The 18,995-nt window shown below is 44.6% G+C and overlaps 2 protein-coding genes across 2 annotated transcripts; both read right to left on the reverse strand.

Moving 5' to 3' along the window:
- Positions 1–2,183: 2,183 nt before the first annotated feature.
- Positions 2,184–6,971, reverse strand: LOC146566382 (uncharacterized). Its single transcript, XM_085288019.1, has 5 exons — positions 6,381–6,971; positions 5,925–6,133; positions 4,998–5,115; positions 2,984–3,167; positions 2,184–2,295 (listed from the first exon to the last, which is right to left on the reverse strand). Exons 1-5 carry the CDS (start codon positions 6,954–6,956, stop codon positions 2,240–2,242), a joined length of 1,143 nt encoding a protein of 380 aa, XP_085144145.1. The 5' UTR covers positions 6,957–6,971; the 3' UTR covers positions 2,184–2,239.
- A 588-nt stretch (positions 6,972–7,559) lies between these two features.
- On the reverse strand, positions 7,560–17,914 carry LOC146566383 (uncharacterized). Its single transcript, XM_085290020.1, has 5 exons — positions 17,202–17,914; positions 15,766–15,974; positions 15,323–15,443; positions 14,959–15,184; positions 7,560–7,933 (listed from the first exon to the last, which is right to left on the reverse strand). The coding sequence occupies exons 1-4, from the start codon at positions 17,724–17,726 to the stop codon at positions 14,960–14,962; spliced, it is 1,080 nt and encodes a 359-aa protein (XP_085146146.1). The 5' UTR covers positions 17,727–17,914; the 3' UTR covers positions 7,560–7,933; position 14,959.
- Positions 17,915–18,995: the final 1,081 nt, after the last annotated feature.

An 18,995-nucleotide genomic window follows, 5' to 3' on the forward strand; every position in this document is an offset into this window, starting at 1 on the left:
TTAAAATATGTTTTTCTAATAAAGTCTATGTAATTGTCTCTATTATTGTCTGTACAGAATACTAATGTGTTACTTGATGGCATAACATTTAAGTTAAGTTAATTAGGATCGATATACTTCGTATATCCACAAGGCGGCAGTAATGCAAAAACAGTTGTAACTAGAAGAAGTTGCATTTCCTGTGAAAATGCAGTGTGAATGCCGTGTAGTGTAATCTGAAAATAGCAGAAGAAGAACTACCTGCTGGAAACTGAACTGTTTGCTGAAAACTGCTGTATTTGAAGGGGCACACTAAGCAGTGTCAATAATGCAGAGTGCATGCAAGCAGGAAAGATGCGCCGCAAATGTCACATGTAGGATTCGAACCTTTGCCACCAGACCTCATCGTGGCTGCTCAACCCACTGAGCAACGCCTGCTCTGGTCTCAAGCAAAGATATGATGAGAGAAAAAATATTCACTGTGCAGAAGAAGCTGAATTGTGCTGACAAGAGCAGAAGAGGATGAAAATTGTGCTAAGAAAAGGTGAATCAGCAGACTTTCTGCTGAAAAGAGGAAAAGAAGCTGAAGTTTGTGCTAAAAACAGCTTAAGAAGCTGGAATTTGTGCTGAAAAGTAGTGAAAAAGCTGAAATTTGTGTGGAAAAGAGTTTAAACAGTTGAAGTGTTAACTGAAGAAAATGTTGGCGTAAGCGGGACTTGAACCCGGACCTCCTGGTCTGAGAGCGGCTGCTCATCTCACTGAGCTAAAACAGCCCAGCGAGCTAAACTGGTGATCACGTCACACAAGCAGGAGTGAATTTTGTTCACTCAAATAAATAAAATAAATTTCTCCTCAAAATGCAACACTTGCACCTGCAAACTTTTTTTTACGTGCGCTCAATTTTTTTTTTGAGCGCACGTAAAAAAAAGGGTGCTTTGATTCATTTTTGGGGGTGCTGAAGCTGAAGCACCCCCAAAGATTTCTTACTTTTTTGACAAGATTTGCTGTTTGTGGGACACACTACTAAAAATATAAAAAAGCATACAGTGCGTAATTGAGACGGAACACTTTAACAACAAAAGTATAGACCCCCTCCCCCCCAAAGTCTTAAGTCAAATGACTTAAAGATTTTTGCTTTAAACGAACACAATGTAATTTCATGGAACCTGTTGACAAACTAATTTTAATTAAAGTCAACGTTTCATTTTTTGAGTGTAGTTATTTTTTAAAAACACGATTTACAACCTGAACAGGTGATAAAGCGACAGATCTTTCAGCCCAATTCTACTTTTTCTGCATAATCCATCATACAAAATGTAATCAAATGGAAAAGTCTCTTTTTAAAACTTGTTTTATTAGTTTTAATCTTTTAACTTTATGCATCAAGCAAAAATTTAATTATATGCAACATTCTCTGACTGGAAGAAATTAGTTTAACATTTAAACCTATTTTCTGCACATTCCAGCACATAAAATAAAATATGTTTTGTGTTTACACTCAGTCTTTCAAATAGATGCAAGTAAAACACAGCAGAAAATAAATAAAATCAAAGACTCAGCGGGCCTGTTGCTCTATTTTCACCTGTAAAGCAGGCGGAGGTGTGCTCTGGTGCAGGTGAGCTGCAGCGGTCATGTCAGTGGGAGGATCCGGGAGTTTCTCTGTGTCACATTCCCGTGGCAGCGCACTCGGTGCTCGCTCGGAGGTTTAGGGTTTTTTCGCTGTAAAAAGAAGTTTTCTTCCCACGCGGCGATCAGCGGACGCTAATGTTTTTGTCACTTTTTATGGAATCAAACTCAAAGTAATGTGATTACTTCCACGCTTTAAACGCTGCACGCTCATACTCTCTCTGCACTCGATATATTATTCTTCTGTTTGGATCAAAGCATGAATAAATGAATAAAGTCATCTTTGTGTTTCAGATACAAAATAAAACCAGCTTTCACTTTGCCAAAATACAGAAATGTCTCATATTAAACTTTGGGTACACGAACACGTCACATCCATCCACCCGTCACACCAACAACACCGACCTCTGCTGTAGGTTAGAGATGCAGCGCTGTGATGCCCCACCCACTCTTATCTCACCAAAGGTTAAAACAACACAACAATGTATGAATTCATACGTTCAAAACCCATAAATACGCGTTATCTAAAGCTGTGGCCACACCGCTATCAAACAATACGCTTGGTTGGTCTAAAATACGGAACAGCAAACAAACAGAGTTTAAACTGGAGGCGTCGTCTCACTGCAGGCAGGCTTCAAACTTCAGTAAAGTCTTTAATCCTCTTTGGTTTTCTCATGGAAAGAAAGAGCGCTGCAGAGAAAGAGGAGAATATGTCAGAGACAGACGTGGTCTTCATTCCCAAACTGAAGCCAGTGTTTGAAGCTAAAACCTGCAATTCCTCTGACGTCCAGCAGAGGCAGCAGTGAGTCAGTCCCACAGACTGTTAAAGCTTTACAGCAGAATGAAACATGTTTACAGCCTGATACGCAAACTGTTTGGTCTCTGCAGATCATTTCTACCTTCCTAACAGCTTTTTAAATTGTATTAAGGAATAAAGTCTGCATTACTAGGGGCGTGGCCTATGTAACTGACAGGTGGATGGTGACACAGGTGGGTGTAGCTGCTAGCTGTCTGCTAGCTTCACCTGAACTGGACCTCTGGACCTTGTTTGTGCTGTTGGAGCCTTTTAGAGCATTTTTAATGACATCACCTGACCAATAACATGGCTGCTCTGAGGTTACTGTAATAACAGACCATCCAACAAGTCTGACTAAGAGCTTTGGTCAGATTCCACAGTTTTCTCTGGATGGTGCTGATTAGCAGGTATCTGTGTGATGCTTTATCTGAATCATTAACTTGTCCTACAAACAAACTGGTTTTAGTGATTTTTAGTTTAAAAAAAGACAAATATGGAATAAAGTTTTGTACCAAAGCATAAACCTGGCATCTTCACCCAGTCCGATAAAGGAAATGCTGGTTTCAATTATGGATTAATTACCTTTGAAACTGAGCTTGAGTGAAGGCTCCTCCTCCAGCAGGGAGTCTGAGTCGGGCCACAATTGGTTAACCAAGATTTTAGCGTTTTCAAAATGATCAAAATAGAAGTTGGGTGTGACTGTGGGTCTGTCTGGTTCACAGAATTTCAGGTTCTCTCTCAGTTGGTCAGAATCAAACTTCAGTACCTGAAAAAGAAAAGAGAGAGTGAACAATAAAGCTTAGTGACTACAAAGATTAGTTAAGAGCTTAACTGTCAGACACACATCAGCCTGTGAGTTTGTTCTATCCATCCATCTTCTTCCGCTTATCTGAGGCCGCGTTATGGAGGCCGCAGCCACCTCCTCCAGTGTTCCCGGGCCAGCCAAGAGATATAATCTCTCCAGTGTGTCCTGGGTCTGTCCTGGGACCCCCTCCCAGCGGAACATGCCCAGAACACCTCACCCAGTAGGGCACCCAGGAGGCTTCCTTGTTACATGGCCAAACCAGCTTAACTGGCTCCTTTCGATGTAGAGGAGTAATGGCTGTACTTTGAGCCCCTCACAAATGGTCAAACTCCTCATCTACCAATGCCCCTACAGTCAGAGGACACCCTTCAGTCCCTCTTCTTGAAGATGGTAACCACCATCCCAGTCTGCCAGTCCAGAGGTACTGCCCCTCTCCACACAACATTGTAGAGGCATATCAACCAAGACAGCCCTGCAAGATCCAGATCCTTCAGAAACTCAGGGCGAACTTCATTCACACCAAGGGCCCCGCCACCAAGGAGTTGTTTAGCTGCCTCAGTGACCTCACTCTGGTGATGGACTAGTCACTCCCCAGGTCTCCAGACTCTGCTTGCTTTATGGAAGACTGGGATTAAGGAGGTCCTTGATGTATTCCTTCCAACCCAACAATATCCTCAGTCAAATCAGCTGCACTACGCTGTCCTGCATCTGGTTTGGGGGTTACCACCACGACAGGCACCAACGACCTTGCAGCCGCAGCTCAGTGCAGCAGTTGAAGATCTCGCCTCTGTCAGGTGTTCCCAGCGAACCCTCATTTTACGTTCAGGTGCACCAGGTCTGTCCACCATCGTCCCCTGCCACCTGATCCAATTCTGCCTCCAGGTGGTGATCAGTTAAAAGCTCACCATCTTTCTTCACCCAAATGTCCAGAACATACAGCCACAGATCTGATGATACAATTACAAAATTGATCATCGACCTGTGGTATGGGGTGTCCTACTGCCATGTGCAGTTACAGACACCCTGGTTCACACAGGAGTCCAGCTCTGGTTCAGATCTGGAAGACCCTTCCTCCCAATCATGCCCTTCCAGGTCTCAGTGTTGTTGCCCGCATTAGTGTTGAATTCTCCCAGTAAGACGACAGCCCCCAGGTGGAGCACGCTGGCAGGTTACTCTGAACTGCTGTTTGGCGCACAGGCACAGATGACAGTCAGGACCTATTCCCTGACCTGAAGGTGCAGGGAACATATCCTCTTGTCCACCTGGGAAAACTAGGGGATACTAAGATATCCACCCCAGCTGAGACAAAGTCCGGCCTGTCTCCGGAACCAGTCACCAGTCACCTGGAGGAGTCTCAGTAGCTGGGATCAGTTTGCCAGTGTGTGCTGGCCACTGCCCAGCACTCCGACAATAAAGCCTCTGGGATCACTGGGACTAGCAAACCCCTCCACAACAATAAATCTGCAATTCACAGAGGAGGTTAGTTTGTTGTTGTGGGGCGATCGTGGCTCAAGAGTCGGCAGTTCGTCTTGTAATCGGAAGGTTGCCGGTTCGAGCCCCGGCTCCGACAGTCTCGGTCGTTGTGTCCTTGGGCAAGACACTTCACCCGTTGCCTACTGGTGGTGGTCAGAGGGCCCGGTGGCGCCAGTGTCAGTGCGCCCCAGGGCAGCTGTGGCTACAATGTAGCTGCCATCACCTGTGTGTGACTGGATGTGTAAAGTGCTATACAGATACAGGCCATTTGATTTTTACATTTAATTGTTATTTACAGCCAGATTATCCCATAACCACCTGTCCGTTCTCCACATGCAGGGCGATGGCAACATTATCCCAAAGATAAAACTCAGGCTGTCCAAACAGCTCCAGAGAGTCCATCTGACTTGCATCAGGTCTGTGGATCAGCTCGTACCTGAGAGGAAGGCCAAAGACAAACAGTATCAGTGTGGCAGTATTATCTGACTCCACGTAAAGCAGACAGTAAAAGTCTTAAATATACTTAAATATATACATAAAATTATTGGAAAAGATCAGCTGACTGGATGTCAGGAGGAAACTTTTTAAAATTTGGTAATTGTCATTGCAGGGACTCCTCCACCATAGTTATAGTGGCAGCACGCTCATGATATTTGAGGGCTGCAATGTAGATTGAATGTATTTGCCTTCAGATTGAGCTCCATCACAAAGGTCTGGTGCACATTACTGAGGATGCCCCCAACCCCATCCTCCACCTTCCCATCACTTGTGAATGAGGCACATGATTTCTCTGACTCAGGGCAGTGACTCTAACTAACACATTTTTACTTTTGTGAAACCCGCTGAATTAAAACTGAAAGCGTGCACTTCAGTCACATCTTGATTGTTGGAATTAAAATGACGCACGCAAAACTACAAATGGTGTCATGGTCCAAAAAGCTCTGCACCGACCTGGATGCCTCAGATCAGATGTACGACAACTAAGCTGATCACTGACCTGAACACAGCGTGTCCTGGTACAAGTGCATTCTGGAGCAACCTTATCCTGTAACAGGATGTTAAGGGTGAAAAACCAACACCACTCTGGTTTAGATCAGGCTGTTCCTGTCTCCTACATCCAAGTGTTCCTACCATCCCAGAGTCTCCAAGAAGCCCAGGTGTTCTTCCCTGCTGCTCAGCATGAGCACAGACAATAACTTGTTGACCCTCTTCCTTTGTCTGTGAGCGTTTATCTGTGTCTCTCACCTGTGTGTCTCACACATGGCCTCCGACCTCCAGATGAAGCGTCCGTCTCTGTACGCGCAGACGGCGTTCGGGTCATTACCAGGAAGTAATGGAAACTCTGAGAAGAGCTCGCGATTGGCTGGGCTGTGGACCAACACAGAGTACTGCACTTTCTTTTTGAACAGGCAGGTCCTGAACACTCTCATGATGGGCGGAGCTCCGAAGCAAAACTGGACACAACAGAAGGTCTTTCAGTGGGAGACTCACACCTGTCACACACCTGAGGTAATGTACATGATGTACTGATAACACACAGAGAAAAGCTGACAGATTGTTCCTGGTCACACGGTGTTTATTATTTTTAGTGTGTAGCTTTGACACAAACTCAGACTGTTGTGGATAAAGAGTTGTTGAGTTTTGAATAATGTTTGTATCTTCAGGAAGAAAAAATTCCCCCCTCTGTAAATGTAAACATACCTGCTGGCTGTAGGCGCTCAGCACGTCCTGCAGGGGGAAGGTGAAGCGGTACGATCCATACCTGGACTTCTCACTGAAGGCCGGAGAGGTGGCAAATCTCCACAGGAAGCTCTGCTGCTTCACAGCCTGCTCCTTCGTCCGGTTTGGGTAGGTCTTCTCCAGGAGCCTCGTCTCGGCCGCCTGGATCTCCTCGGGCCCCACAGCCAGACTCCACCACACCAGGGGCCATTTGTGTGGATCCCTGAAGCCTCTGTGAGGATCCTTGAAGCCGCCGTCTGTCCTGATCCAACATAAAGCCCCTCGCTCTGTGTCGTGTTTCAGGTGAGACAGGTGAAACTCGGGTCGGGGGTATTCAGGGACGTTTTCTTTTAGGAGATACGGGTTCTTCAAGTCATGAGCGAGCTTCTTCAGCTCATTCAGCCACAGATGCTTACAGTTTATGAAGTGTTGTATATATCCTCTCCTGTTTCTTTGTGTCTGCATGATCAGGTGGAGGCTGATGCTTCCTGTCAGGAGTGTGAGTGATCTCTGATCACCAGGCTTATATTCAGACCACGCCCCCACAGTCCAGGACATGCAAATGGGACAAAGCCTGAGCGCCCTCACACAGGAAATAGTCTAAACATCAGCTTCCATATTTCAGCACCAGCACCCCTGCAAAACCACCAAACTCCTGTCATCTACCTCTATTTCACTGTTTCCACTTCTGTTACAGGTTCAAGTGTTAATGAAGTTAAACCCGACTGCAGCTCAGACAGCAGGCTAATGAAACTCATTAGTAATTCATTTAGCAGATTACATAGACACATAGAGTTTAGCAGATGTTTGCTTGTTAAACACCTGCAGACAGCAGCAGGATCCATGTGAGTGTCTGCAAAGTAACGTCTCTCAGTAGCTGCATACGGACAATACTGTGATATTGAAAGGTTAAATATACAGTAATATACATATGATAACATTCGCCTGTTTCTGGAACATAGCTCAACAAAGTTCGATCTCAAAATTTAATCTTAAATTATTATTTTTCCAACATTTTTGATCTCTCATATGTCACAACCCGTGACAAGCAAGTGGGCGACCACACACAGGCTTTTAAAGGCTGTGAGATATTTTTAATGACGATAAGGTGAAGAAACTTAAACACAATTGAAATGATATAACAGCCATAACTGAAGCCTCAAATGAATCTGATGGGTGCCAGACGGAGAGAGCCAGAGACCCCGCTGGTTCAGTCCAGGTGCATACACTGGGACTGACCTTCTCAGGTGTGCTGCATCTATAATTGGGTCAGCTCCACCTACCTGCAAGAAACAGGTAACAGAAAAAGCGAAACACGAGGCCAGCCCACTGGCCGTCACACGTAACATCATCAGTACAGAAGATATCCACATAAAATATTCAGGACTGAGAAACACATTTAAACTCTGTTAAAGACGAGATGGGCACAAACTGTCCTCATGGTCTCCTGCAGCCACCTTTGACCTTTTGTTCGATGTGTTTTTGGAACAGGAACTATTGATGAGGACTTCCTGCTCGTGGATGTTGTGTGTAATCTAGAGAGATGTGGAACACAGGCTGAGGTCAGATGCTTTGGATTTACATATGTTTTACTTTCATTTCATCATCCCCCTGAAAAAGCTCTCTGAGTTTCTTTCGCGTCTCATTCAGCGTTCATCGCTCGTACGTATCAGTTCTGTCGCTTGTGAGCAAAAATAAACAAATGTAAGTCTGTTAGTAGCAACCGACCCGCAAGCTTAAAGATCCCTTTGTTTCCAAACGCTTTAGACTGCGATGACCGAGAACAGTGAGAGTTTGTCTCCATGCTGTTCATCAACCTTCATACAGGTCTGAAGATCACAGCCGTGTCACTGCGCAGAGATTCCTGCAGATTCTCTGAATCCTTTGATGATAATATTACTGTAGATGATTCACAATTTCACATCAAGAAGAATTGTTCCACATTTTCCAGACACAGTTTTTTGAACCTTAGCGAACCTCTGCCTCTTTTATACCCAATCACGTTGCCATGGTTACGCTCCTCCAGCTCTTCCTTTTGTGCCGTTTACCTTTTCATCCATTTATCCACAACATGATTACAAATAGCAAATCATACAATAAGTGGAGCTTATTGTATGATTTTTACAGTCTGTCATAGAAACTATAAGATTAAAATCTGGACAGAAAAAAAAGAATACAGATGATTACAATCAGAATAATCAATAAATGCTCAATCCATTTATTGATTATTCCTCATCACACATGACCGTAAACCAAACATCAAGTTTTTAACTGTCATTCAGAATAATGTGGACGTCTGAGTTGAGAAACAGCCATCTGTCAGTATTTAGTCATTTATTTTTTGAGCTGATAATTTCCTGATCAATAAATAGTGCAAATATTAGTGTCTGATGTGATCTGACTACAGCCAGGAAAACCACCGAACTCCAGAGCTGCTGCACCGTCAGTGCTGTTTGGGTTTTCGACAGCAGGGGGCGCAGCTGGGCTCATAAAGCTTAAGAGCATCCTGTGATTGTCCTGGTGTAGGTCTGAGTGAGCACAGAGGAGGATGACTCTGAGTTTGTTCCTATTCTCCTTCAATGATGTCACTTCCTTTACTGGCACACGCTCTAAAAACTGTAACTTTAACATTTATTTCTTAAATCCAGCTTCACAGAAAGAGTTCTGTGGCAGTATTTTAGAGCTCCATGCTGCACATTAGAGCTGGGCGATAGAACGATAACGATATGTATCGCGATATAACTTTTTCTCGATAGAAAAATTAAACTATCGCGATAGACCTCGCGGCTCTTGTCCTCTTAAAAAAAAAGAAAGAAAAAAAAAGAACAGCCAATCCAAATTAAGTAGCGCAGAGCCGAACCAATCACAGCCGCAGCGTCACGTGACTTGTTACGTACAGCACAAGTGCCAAGCCGCACATGTGTATTTGTTTGGGAAGCAGCCAGCCACCGTACCGCCCGGGTAATGGAGGAAATGAGTGTGCTGACTAGAAAAATCAACCGAGCGTGACCGAAGAGAAAACAGATGATGGTTCCAACGCCGGAGAGATTGTCGAACGGAAGAGCCATAGAAGTTCCGTAGTGTGAAGGTATTTCGGCTATTTCAAGTCTGACAAAAAACAGAGTAGCTGCACTGTAAATTGTGCCGAAATCAAGTCTGGAAATACAATAAACTGGTGCATGCGCAGATGTTTCTATGCGTTTGCACCTTTCGTCCACACGTAAACGGCGTTTTTGGTCACTGAAAACGAAGATTTTTGAAAACTCCGTTTTTGCATTTACGTGTGGACTAGAAAAACGGAGAAAACGCAGCGTCAAAGGTGTGCGCCTTTTTTGACGTCACACTGTGCGCCACGTTATTGTTTCGGTGAAATGAATTTCTACAATACTGTTAATTCTACTCTCTGCAGTGTTTAAATGCTTACATATACACACAGTTACTGTCCCTCCACACATACGACTCGGTTCTGCTTCTATGCCCCAGCTTTGTTTACTTTTTCCCACCGAGGCTTCTAGACTTCTGATTGGCCAACATTTCTGCACGGTTAGGAATCTAGCGCCACCTGCTGCTTTGGCATGTTCATAGCAGCGTTTTCCTTCATTTCTGCCTTTATGTGTGGACGGGATTATTTTTTAAAACGAAAACGGAAAATCTCCGTTTTCAAAAATACCCGTGTACGTGTGGACGTAGCCTCAGTCTCTGACTGGAAGCGCTAATTCGTCATTCGGCTTTTGTCAGACTAAAGTAACTGTTAAAACTGTTTGAAAAGCTCAGCTATACAACAAGGAGAGATTGAGAATTTCCTTTTAGTTCTCAGTTTATTTGATATTGACAAAAGTTAGTCAGTTTTGTCTGTTCTTCTGTAAAACAAACTAAGATTTATTTTTAGAATTAATATTTTGTTTCTAAGTGGAATTGACAATTTAGTCTGTTTCGTTTGTTCTATTTTGAAACTTAAACGCTTTAGCGGCTGCCTTTTGTGTAGTTTGCAATATTTGCCTTTATTTATCTGAAAAAGTCTCATGTTCCTTAAGTACATCTACCCTGTTGAACTTATTATGGGAAATAAATATTTAAATAAAAACAAGCTGCTGATTATTTCACATTTTACGTGTGAGCAACGGCACATTTAAATCTTACAAATATAGTTATTTGGCTGATATCGTGATAGATATCGTTATCGCCTGAAATGAAAAAAACATATCGTGATATGAAAAAGTCTTATATCGCCCAGCTCTACTGCACATTAGCCTTCATACATGTGTGTTTCGTGTGCACTTTAATGTAACAGAGTAAGGAGCAGGTTCTTTATTGAGTCACTCTTTTAATGAATATGTTCAAAACAAAATGAAAAAAGCCCATCCTGATGTTCTTAAAGGTTTGAGCTGAACGACTCAGATGCATTCATATGGTCTACATTTTTGTCATGCTCTCCAGGATCTCTGGGATGTTGTTTCTTGTTGTTTTGCTGTTTCTCACCAGGGCGGAGTCAGGCTCCAGTCCCCACCTCTGTCCTTGTCTGTACAGCTCTACTCAACTCCCTCTCATCACGGATGGTAACTCCTGCACCACTCAAGGCCCCAGTGGGGTTTGCTTCTTTGTTGGATCGTTGTGCTAACCTGTGTCAGTGTAGCCCTGGCTCGCTGAGTGATCTCGTATCTCCTAGTGCTCCTCTCTAACGTATATCTCCTCTCCTTGTACAGACTTCCCTGGACCTTCGCCTGTTACCCCGCCCTGTGGGCCTCGTGTGGATGTGGGTGAGGTCTTTGTGGACTGGACTTGATGTGACTGAGCTGCTTATGTGAGCAGAGTACTTACTGGCTGACAGTGTGTGTGAGGAAAGATGGATGATACAAGCACCACCTAACAGTTATTATTACACATTTCTGGATGTTCAGTTTGAAAAGGGTGAAAAGGTGTTCTGAGCAAATTTTCCATCATCAACTTAGCTGAAGTACTGAAACCCAAACTATGCTGTTAAACATTTAATTTTAAAGATATCTTTACACAAACCAATTCAAAACTTTTATATTGATTGATGTAGGACCCACTACAGTTTGCATACAAGGCGGGTGTCGGAGTGGAGGATGCCATCCTGTACCTCCTACACAGAGCCCACTCACACCTGGATGGGGGAAAAGGCACGGTCAGGATCCTGTTTCTTGACTTTTCCAGTGCCTTTAATACCATCCGGCCCTGTATGCTTCAGGAAAAACTGAACAGGATGGAGGTGGACCCCTGCCTGGTGGCTTGGATCTCCGACTACCTCACCGACAGACCACAGTACGTCAGGCTGAAGGACATCACGTCTGACACTGTGGTCAGCAGCACAGGAGCACCACAGGGAACTGTGCTGTCCCCTCTTCTCTTCACCCTGTACACCTCTGACTTCTGCTACAACTCTGAATTATGCCACATTCAGAAGTTTGCAGACGACACGGCCATCATGGGGTGTATCTGGGATGATCAGGAAGAGGAGTACAGAAGTCTGGTGAGGAACTTTGTCGCATGGAGTCACACAAACCACCTGCAACTCAACACCTCAAAGACTAAGGAACTGGTTGTGGACTTCGGGAGGTCCAGAGAAGGTCCACTGCCGGTTCAGATAGAGGGGGAGGAGGTGGAGGTGGTCAACAAGTACAAGTACCTCGGGCTGTGGGTGGACAACAAACTGGACTGGTCATGCAACACAGAGCACCTGTATAAAAAAGCCCAAAGCCGACTGTACTTCCTCAGGAGGCTGAGGTCTTTTAACATCTGCAGGAAGCTCCTGAGGATGTTTTACCAGTCGGTGGTTGCTGGAGTACTTTTCTATGCTGTGGTGTGCTGGGGGAGCAGCACAGCAAAGAAGGACTCATCCAGGCTGGAGAAACTGATCAGGAGGGCTAGCTCTGTGGTCGGCATGAAGCTGGACACTCTGGTGACAGTGGCAGAGAAAAGGACACTAAAGAAACTGATGGACATTATGGACAATGCTGGGCATCCTCTGCACACGGCCATAAACAATCAGAAGAGTCTGTTCAGTGACAGGTTGCTTCTCCCCAAGACAAGAACTAACAGACTTAAAAACTCCTTTGTCCCACACGCCATCAGACTGTTTAACTCCTCTCTGGAGGGGAGAGGGAGGGGAAACAGGAGGACAAAGGAGGGGGGAACAACTAAGCTGTAGTGCCTCTTCACCTCACTGTGCAATACTTTTTGTAAATAGTCAACAGTGCAATAGACTCAATACTTGAAATGTGCAATTCACTTGTATTTTTATTTTTTATTCCTATTTATTCTATTTATCCCCTTTGTATATTTTATTTATATTGTCTCTGTATTTATATATATGTGTGTGTGTGTGTGTGTGTGTGTATATATATATATATATATAATATTCTGTAACTCTGTAACTTCGGTCGTTGCTGTGCTTTTTTGGAAATCGAATTTCCCAGAGGAACCCACCCGAGGGATTAATAAAGTTCTATCTAATCTAATCTAATCTAATGTATTCTTGGTAGACTGTCCTGTCCACCAGGGAGCGCTGCTGTACCACCTCCCACGTCCTTAGCACACGCACACATTTATACAGATAGCATGGATCCGTTAGCAGATCCACAGAGCCCAGAGAGTCCTCAGCCTCCATCAGGTCCTGCTGTAGTTCTCCAGCTGAGAGAGCGCAGACACGGACATGTTAGAGGTGAGAGTGTGAGATGAGACTCCGTCCATCTACAGTTGTACTCATCAGTTTATGAATCCTGACAGAATTTGTGATTTTTCTGCCTGGTTGTTGTGTCCTTGGGCAAGACACTTCATCTACCACCTGCTGGTGATGGTCAGAGGGGCCGATGGCGCGATATGGCAGCCTCGCTTCAGTCAGTCTGTCCCAGGGCAGCTGTGGCTACACCTGTAGCTGCCTCCACCAGTGTGTGAATGTGAGTGAGCGCTATATAAATGCAATCATTATTATTCCTCAGAGAACATGAATAATTATATACAACTTTTCTGTCTGTGTGAAGCTTCATTATCAAACTATTGTGTTTGTGGTTCGTAATACGATGTATCGCCTCCTCTCATATTAATGACAGCTTGTTATGGTATTTGTGTTCAGGGAACTTTATTGTCTCAGATGCTAAAGCTGCTGCCCATTGCTCTTGGTAAAACTTTGGCCTGTTCACATCTTTCTGGGTCTGTCTGGAGCTGCAGCTCTGAGATCTCCTCAGAGTGGCTGAATGATGCTGAGGTCAGGAGATGGAGAGGACCTCTGCAGAAGCTTCATTTTAGAAGAAGTTTCTCTGTGCTGTTGGCTTATTGTAAACGGGCAGTTTTGTGGCATTGGCGTAGTAACGACTTTCTTCTTAAGACTCGACCATGCAGCCTATTTTTTCCTTATTGTGCATCTTTAATCAGCTGAAGTTGTTGAATCAGCTGAAGTTGTTGAATCAGCTGGTGTTGAACGAATCTGTCATTTTTCACCTCTTAACTAGAGTTTGGACATTGATGATTAGCATCCTCAGTTCCCTGGATATCGTTTTATATCCTTTTGCTGTTTTTATAAAGTTCAACTATCTTCTCCTGCAGATCCTTTGATAATGCTTCTGTTTTCCCCATGGCTCAGAATAAAAGGTCAGTGCACCACTGAATGAAACATAGAATAGAATAAAATAGAATAAAGCTTTATTATCCTTTTACATGTACAATGAAATTATGGTTTCTCCACACCAAAAACGACTTGGTCTGAACAGAGTGTGAGTGAGCAATGAGGGTTACTCAGATCATGGCTCCGACTGATGAGGTGGATAGGTGGATGTGTCTTGGATGACCTGATTGACCAGAGGGCAGCGGGTCAAACAGGTGGTGGGCGGGGTCACCTGTGATGGTTCACCTGACACAGGAGGAGCTGGCGATGGCCTCCAGGGTTGGCAGTGATGTTTTGGGTGGTGTTAATGACCCTCTGTGCAGCCTTGCTGTTCTCAGTCGAGGCCCCTGAATACCAACAGCAGGCAGGAGGAGCACGCTCTCCACTGAGGAGGGGAGAAGGTCAGCAGCAGCTCCTGGTCCAGGTTCTTCTTCCTCAGGACACGGAGGAGGGGCAGCTGCTGCTGGGCCTTCTTTACCAGGGTGATGGTGGTGTGGGTCCAGGTGAGGTTGGTGGAGATGTGGGTGCGTAGAAACCTGAAGGTGGAGACAGATTCCACCTGTTCTCCATTTATAATGCCGGGGAAGGGGGCGCTGTCTGTGCCTCCTGAAGTCCATGATGAGCTCTTTGGTTTGAAGGACGTTCAGCTTTTCAGGTTATTTTCTGAGCACCAGCAGGACAAGTTCTCTACCTCCACCCTGTTCTCTGTCTCAGCTCCATCAGAGACCAACCACGGTGGTGTCATCAGTGTGAAACATGCAGTGGTCTATCTGCAGGCCAGAAACTCACTGACCTTTCACACACACATAATTACAAGCAAATAGATCCCAGGTAAGGATTGTTACCTTCACCTTTAGTAGTTGTGTAAACCTCCATGTGTCAGCGTTTGTGTATTTGTAATGACAACAGAAACTATTCCTTTAATTACTGATTCATTACCTTAGAAAACAAGGCTGAGTGAAGGCTCCTTCCCCAGCGGGAAGCCTGCGTCAGGCCACAAATGTCCAACCAGTGATTTAGCATTTTCAAAACTGTCATACTGGATTCCAGGTGCAGCACTCTGTTCAGGTTTCTCACCCAACGAAAGCTTTGTTAGAACATCCTCTTCAGGTTCCTCACAGTACGTGAGGTTTGCTCTCAGTCGATCACAGTCAAACTTCAGCACCTGAAAACGAAACAGAGCAGAGAAACAAGGTGAGAAACTTCAACACTTTGTTTTAATTTTTACCAAATTTATAGGCAACAGCTTCTTGTAAAATGCTTCAGGCGTCTCTATAGACGGAGGAGTAGGAGGGGCAGGTACCTGTCCATGATCCATGTGCAGGGCGATGGCGACATTATCCCAAACATAAAACTGACGTTGAAAAGGATGTAGACCATCAGCTTCCATCTGGTTTTCGTCAGGTTTTTGGGTCAATTTCCAACTGAGAAGAAAGTCAGAGACACGAAAAGCATTTCAACCAATCAGCTCACAGAGGACTTCAGACTGCTTCCCTGACAGAGCTCTCAGTGCCAGCATTAAATCTGATGCTCAGGTCGTCTCCATGACAGGAAGCAAAGCGACCAATGACAAATTAAAGGAAAAATCAACATGAATATCAGACACTGCATGGACTCGTTGTGTCCATCATCTTTGGCTTTGTTTCTGGTTTTTATAATATTGCAGCAGATCTTCATCATCATCAGTGGTCGATCCCATCAAAGTGATCGATCACATTTATTTCAGTGGAGACTTTAAACACTTGCCTGTGTGTCTCGCACATGGCCTGTGACCTCCAGATGAAGTGTCCGTCTCTGTAAGTGAAGACGGCGTTCGGGTCATCATAAGCAAGCGAAGGATACTCTGAGAAGAGCTTCTCTCTGGCCGGGCTGTGGACCAGCACAGAGTACTGCACTTCCTGATTGTAGAGGGCGGTCTTGAACACCTTTATCATGGGCGGAGCTCCGGAGCAAAACTGGAGACAACAACAGGAATTTTAGTGTGAGAGACACACACAAAGGTCACTAACCTGACACACTGTACACCGTTTAACAATCACACAACAATATAATCCACCCACTGTTATCATCTTCAATGCCCTGTACCAACACAGAGCAGAGCAGCTATCTGAACGCTACCCCAACAGAGGTCGATCATCTTGTTAATAATTTCACCTCCTCACTACGTACGACTCTGGATACTGTAGCTCCTGTGAAAACTAAGGTCTCTAATCAGAAGTACCTGACTCTGTGGTATAATTCTCAAACATGTACCCTAAAGCAGATGACTCGTAAGCTGGAGAGGAAATGGCGTGTCACAAATTTAGAGGATCATCATTTAGCCTGGAGAAATAGTTTGCTGCTTTATAAGAAAGCCCTCCACAAAGTGGACTGAACCACTACAGATTAGAAGGGGGAAGAAAAAAAGTTGTCCAAAAGTAGTTCATACTCAAATTGCACAGAATGGAAACAAGTTAACACCCTAACTACACACTAACCACACGTTAACTACACCCTAACTACACACTAACCACACGTTAACTACACCCTAACTACACACTAACCACACGTTAACTACACCCTAACTACACACTAACCACACGTTAACTACACCCTAACTACACCCTAACTACACACTAACTACACACTAACTACACACTAACCACACACTAACTACACACTAACTACACACTAACCACACCCTAACTACACACTAACTACACACTAACCACACACTAACTACACACTAACTACACACTAACCACACCCTAACTACACACTAACTACACACTAACCACACACTAACTACACACTAACCACACACTAACTACACACTAACTACACACTAGCTACACGTTAACTACACCTTACAATGAGGTGACTGTTGTTGTGACCCGCCACTATATCAATAAACATGAATTGAATTGCACAAACACACTGGAGCTGGTTGGCAGATTACTCCTGGTCACATGACTTTCAAGGTTTTTAAGTGGCTGTTAGACCTTAAAGCCTTGAGGAGTTTAAGGTCTTAATCCAGGCCATCGTGTCTCTTTCAGTCTGAGCTGATGGATAAACTCAGTGTTTTAAAAATAAAAGTACTAATGAAATTATGTTTTCCTAACATGCAGAATCAATCAGTGAGCTACACATTGATTTAACCCCCCCCCCCCCCCCCCCCCCACCCCCACCCCCACCACCAGTACCTGCTGGCTGTAGGCGGTCACCACTTCGTGCAGGGGGAAGGTGAAGCGGTACGATCCAAACCTGGACTTCTCTGTGAAAGCCGGAGAGGTGGCAAACTTCCACAGGAAGCTCTTCTGCTTGTTCAGGTCTGGGTAGATCTCGTCCAGGTAGCTCGGCTTCTTTTCAGCCTGCTTCTCCATCCGGTTTGGGTAGAACCTGTCCAGGAGCCTGGTCTCAGCAGACTGGATCTCCTGGGGACCCACAGCCAGACTCCACCACACCAGGGACAGGCCGTCTGCATCCTTCAGGCCTCCGTGAGGATCCTTGAAGCCTTCGTCCTTCCAGATCCTCAGTAAGCCTCCTTGCTGTGTGTCGTGTTTCAGATTGGACACGTGAAACTCGGGTTGAGGGTATTCAGGGATGTTTGTTTTTAGAAGATAGATGTTCCTCAAATGCTGATTGTGCATTTTCAAATCATGCAAACATAAATGATGTTTGTGAATAAAAATCGCATTCGATCCATTGTTCTTTCTCTGAGCCTCCATGTCCACAGTGCAAGATGATGGTGCTAATGAAAAATCTGTGATACAGAACAAACCAGCCGATCTCCCAGTGAGCCCTGCCACACTCTGCTCAGTAAGACTTCAGTCGACTCATCAACCCAACGCGGAAGATTCCCAGGTGTGTTCATGCTCCACCCATATTTAGGAGGATATATCAGGTAGTGACTCATTCCCAGGTACTCTGGGGACGTTTGAGACATGTTGGCTCCTGCTAAAGGGGCGTCAGTTAAACAGAAATGTTTCCGTTACTATTCAGGAGAAAAGAAACTGAAAACCTGAACATGACGTTTCAGGTCAGTTTCTTTCTTCTGAAAAGAAACTGAAAACCTGAACATGACGTTTCAGGTCAGTTTCTTTCTTCTGAAAAGAAACTGAAAACCTGAACATGATGTTTATGAAGAAGCCCATTTATCGTCTCACAACATGAAACTTATGTAATCACCCCTGTCGCTGGGGTCAGGGGTCATCTGCACCCACAGCACACGCTTCAGATCATCTGCTCTGGATGCTAGTCTGTTAGAGCTGTCAGAGCGTGAACCTGCGACGCACTTGAGCCCAGAATCATCCTGATCATATTTCAGCTCAACACTTCCTGTTTCCTGTTCAACACAGCAGACACTCCTGTACAGATGATTTCAAAGAAACTCTGATTTACACAAAATGTGATCATGTGTTTAGTCTCACGTCACTATATTCGTGTGATGTCCGTAGTTTATAAGTACAGTAAGTCTGGCCGACTTCCGGAGCAGCACATGGAATAGACGCGTTCCCTGACGCTCCTCCGTGCCAAACGTATTTTTGCGGTCTCCTAATTCATTTTTCTCTTCGCAAAAAAAGGCAACAATTGAAGCTTATACCGTATACAACAAAAGATGCCCAGAAAAGCTGGTAAACAGATTAACTCTTCATCACGAATTATGACTTCGGCCAATGCTGAACCCAACTGTTCGCATTGGCTATTATGGGAGAAGATCTCCGACAAAATTCTCCATCATATAAACAAAAGGTTTGACAATTTGGAGCATACTCTTCATGCAGTACAGGAATCCCAAAGAGACCTGCTGGAGAAAGTGAAATCCATGGAAGAGCAGGCTCTAGATCAGGAAAATCGCCGGTCCCGCTTGGAGAAAGTGGTCTCCAACTTGGAGAGCAGGAATAAAGCACTGACATTAAAAGTGGATGACTTGGAGGGTCGATCGCGCCGAAACAACATTATGATCATTGGCATCCCTGAGAAAGCAGAGGGACCCA

This window comes from Mchenga conophoros, linkage group LG10 (assembly GCF_057382185.1).
Source record: "Mchenga conophoros isolate Kocher_MC1m ecotype Shallow Benthic linkage group LG10, M_conophoros_male_GT1.1, whole genome shotgun sequence".
NCBI classification, from domain to species: Eukaryota; Metazoa; Chordata; class Actinopteri; order Cichliformes; family Cichlidae; genus Mchenga; species Mchenga conophoros.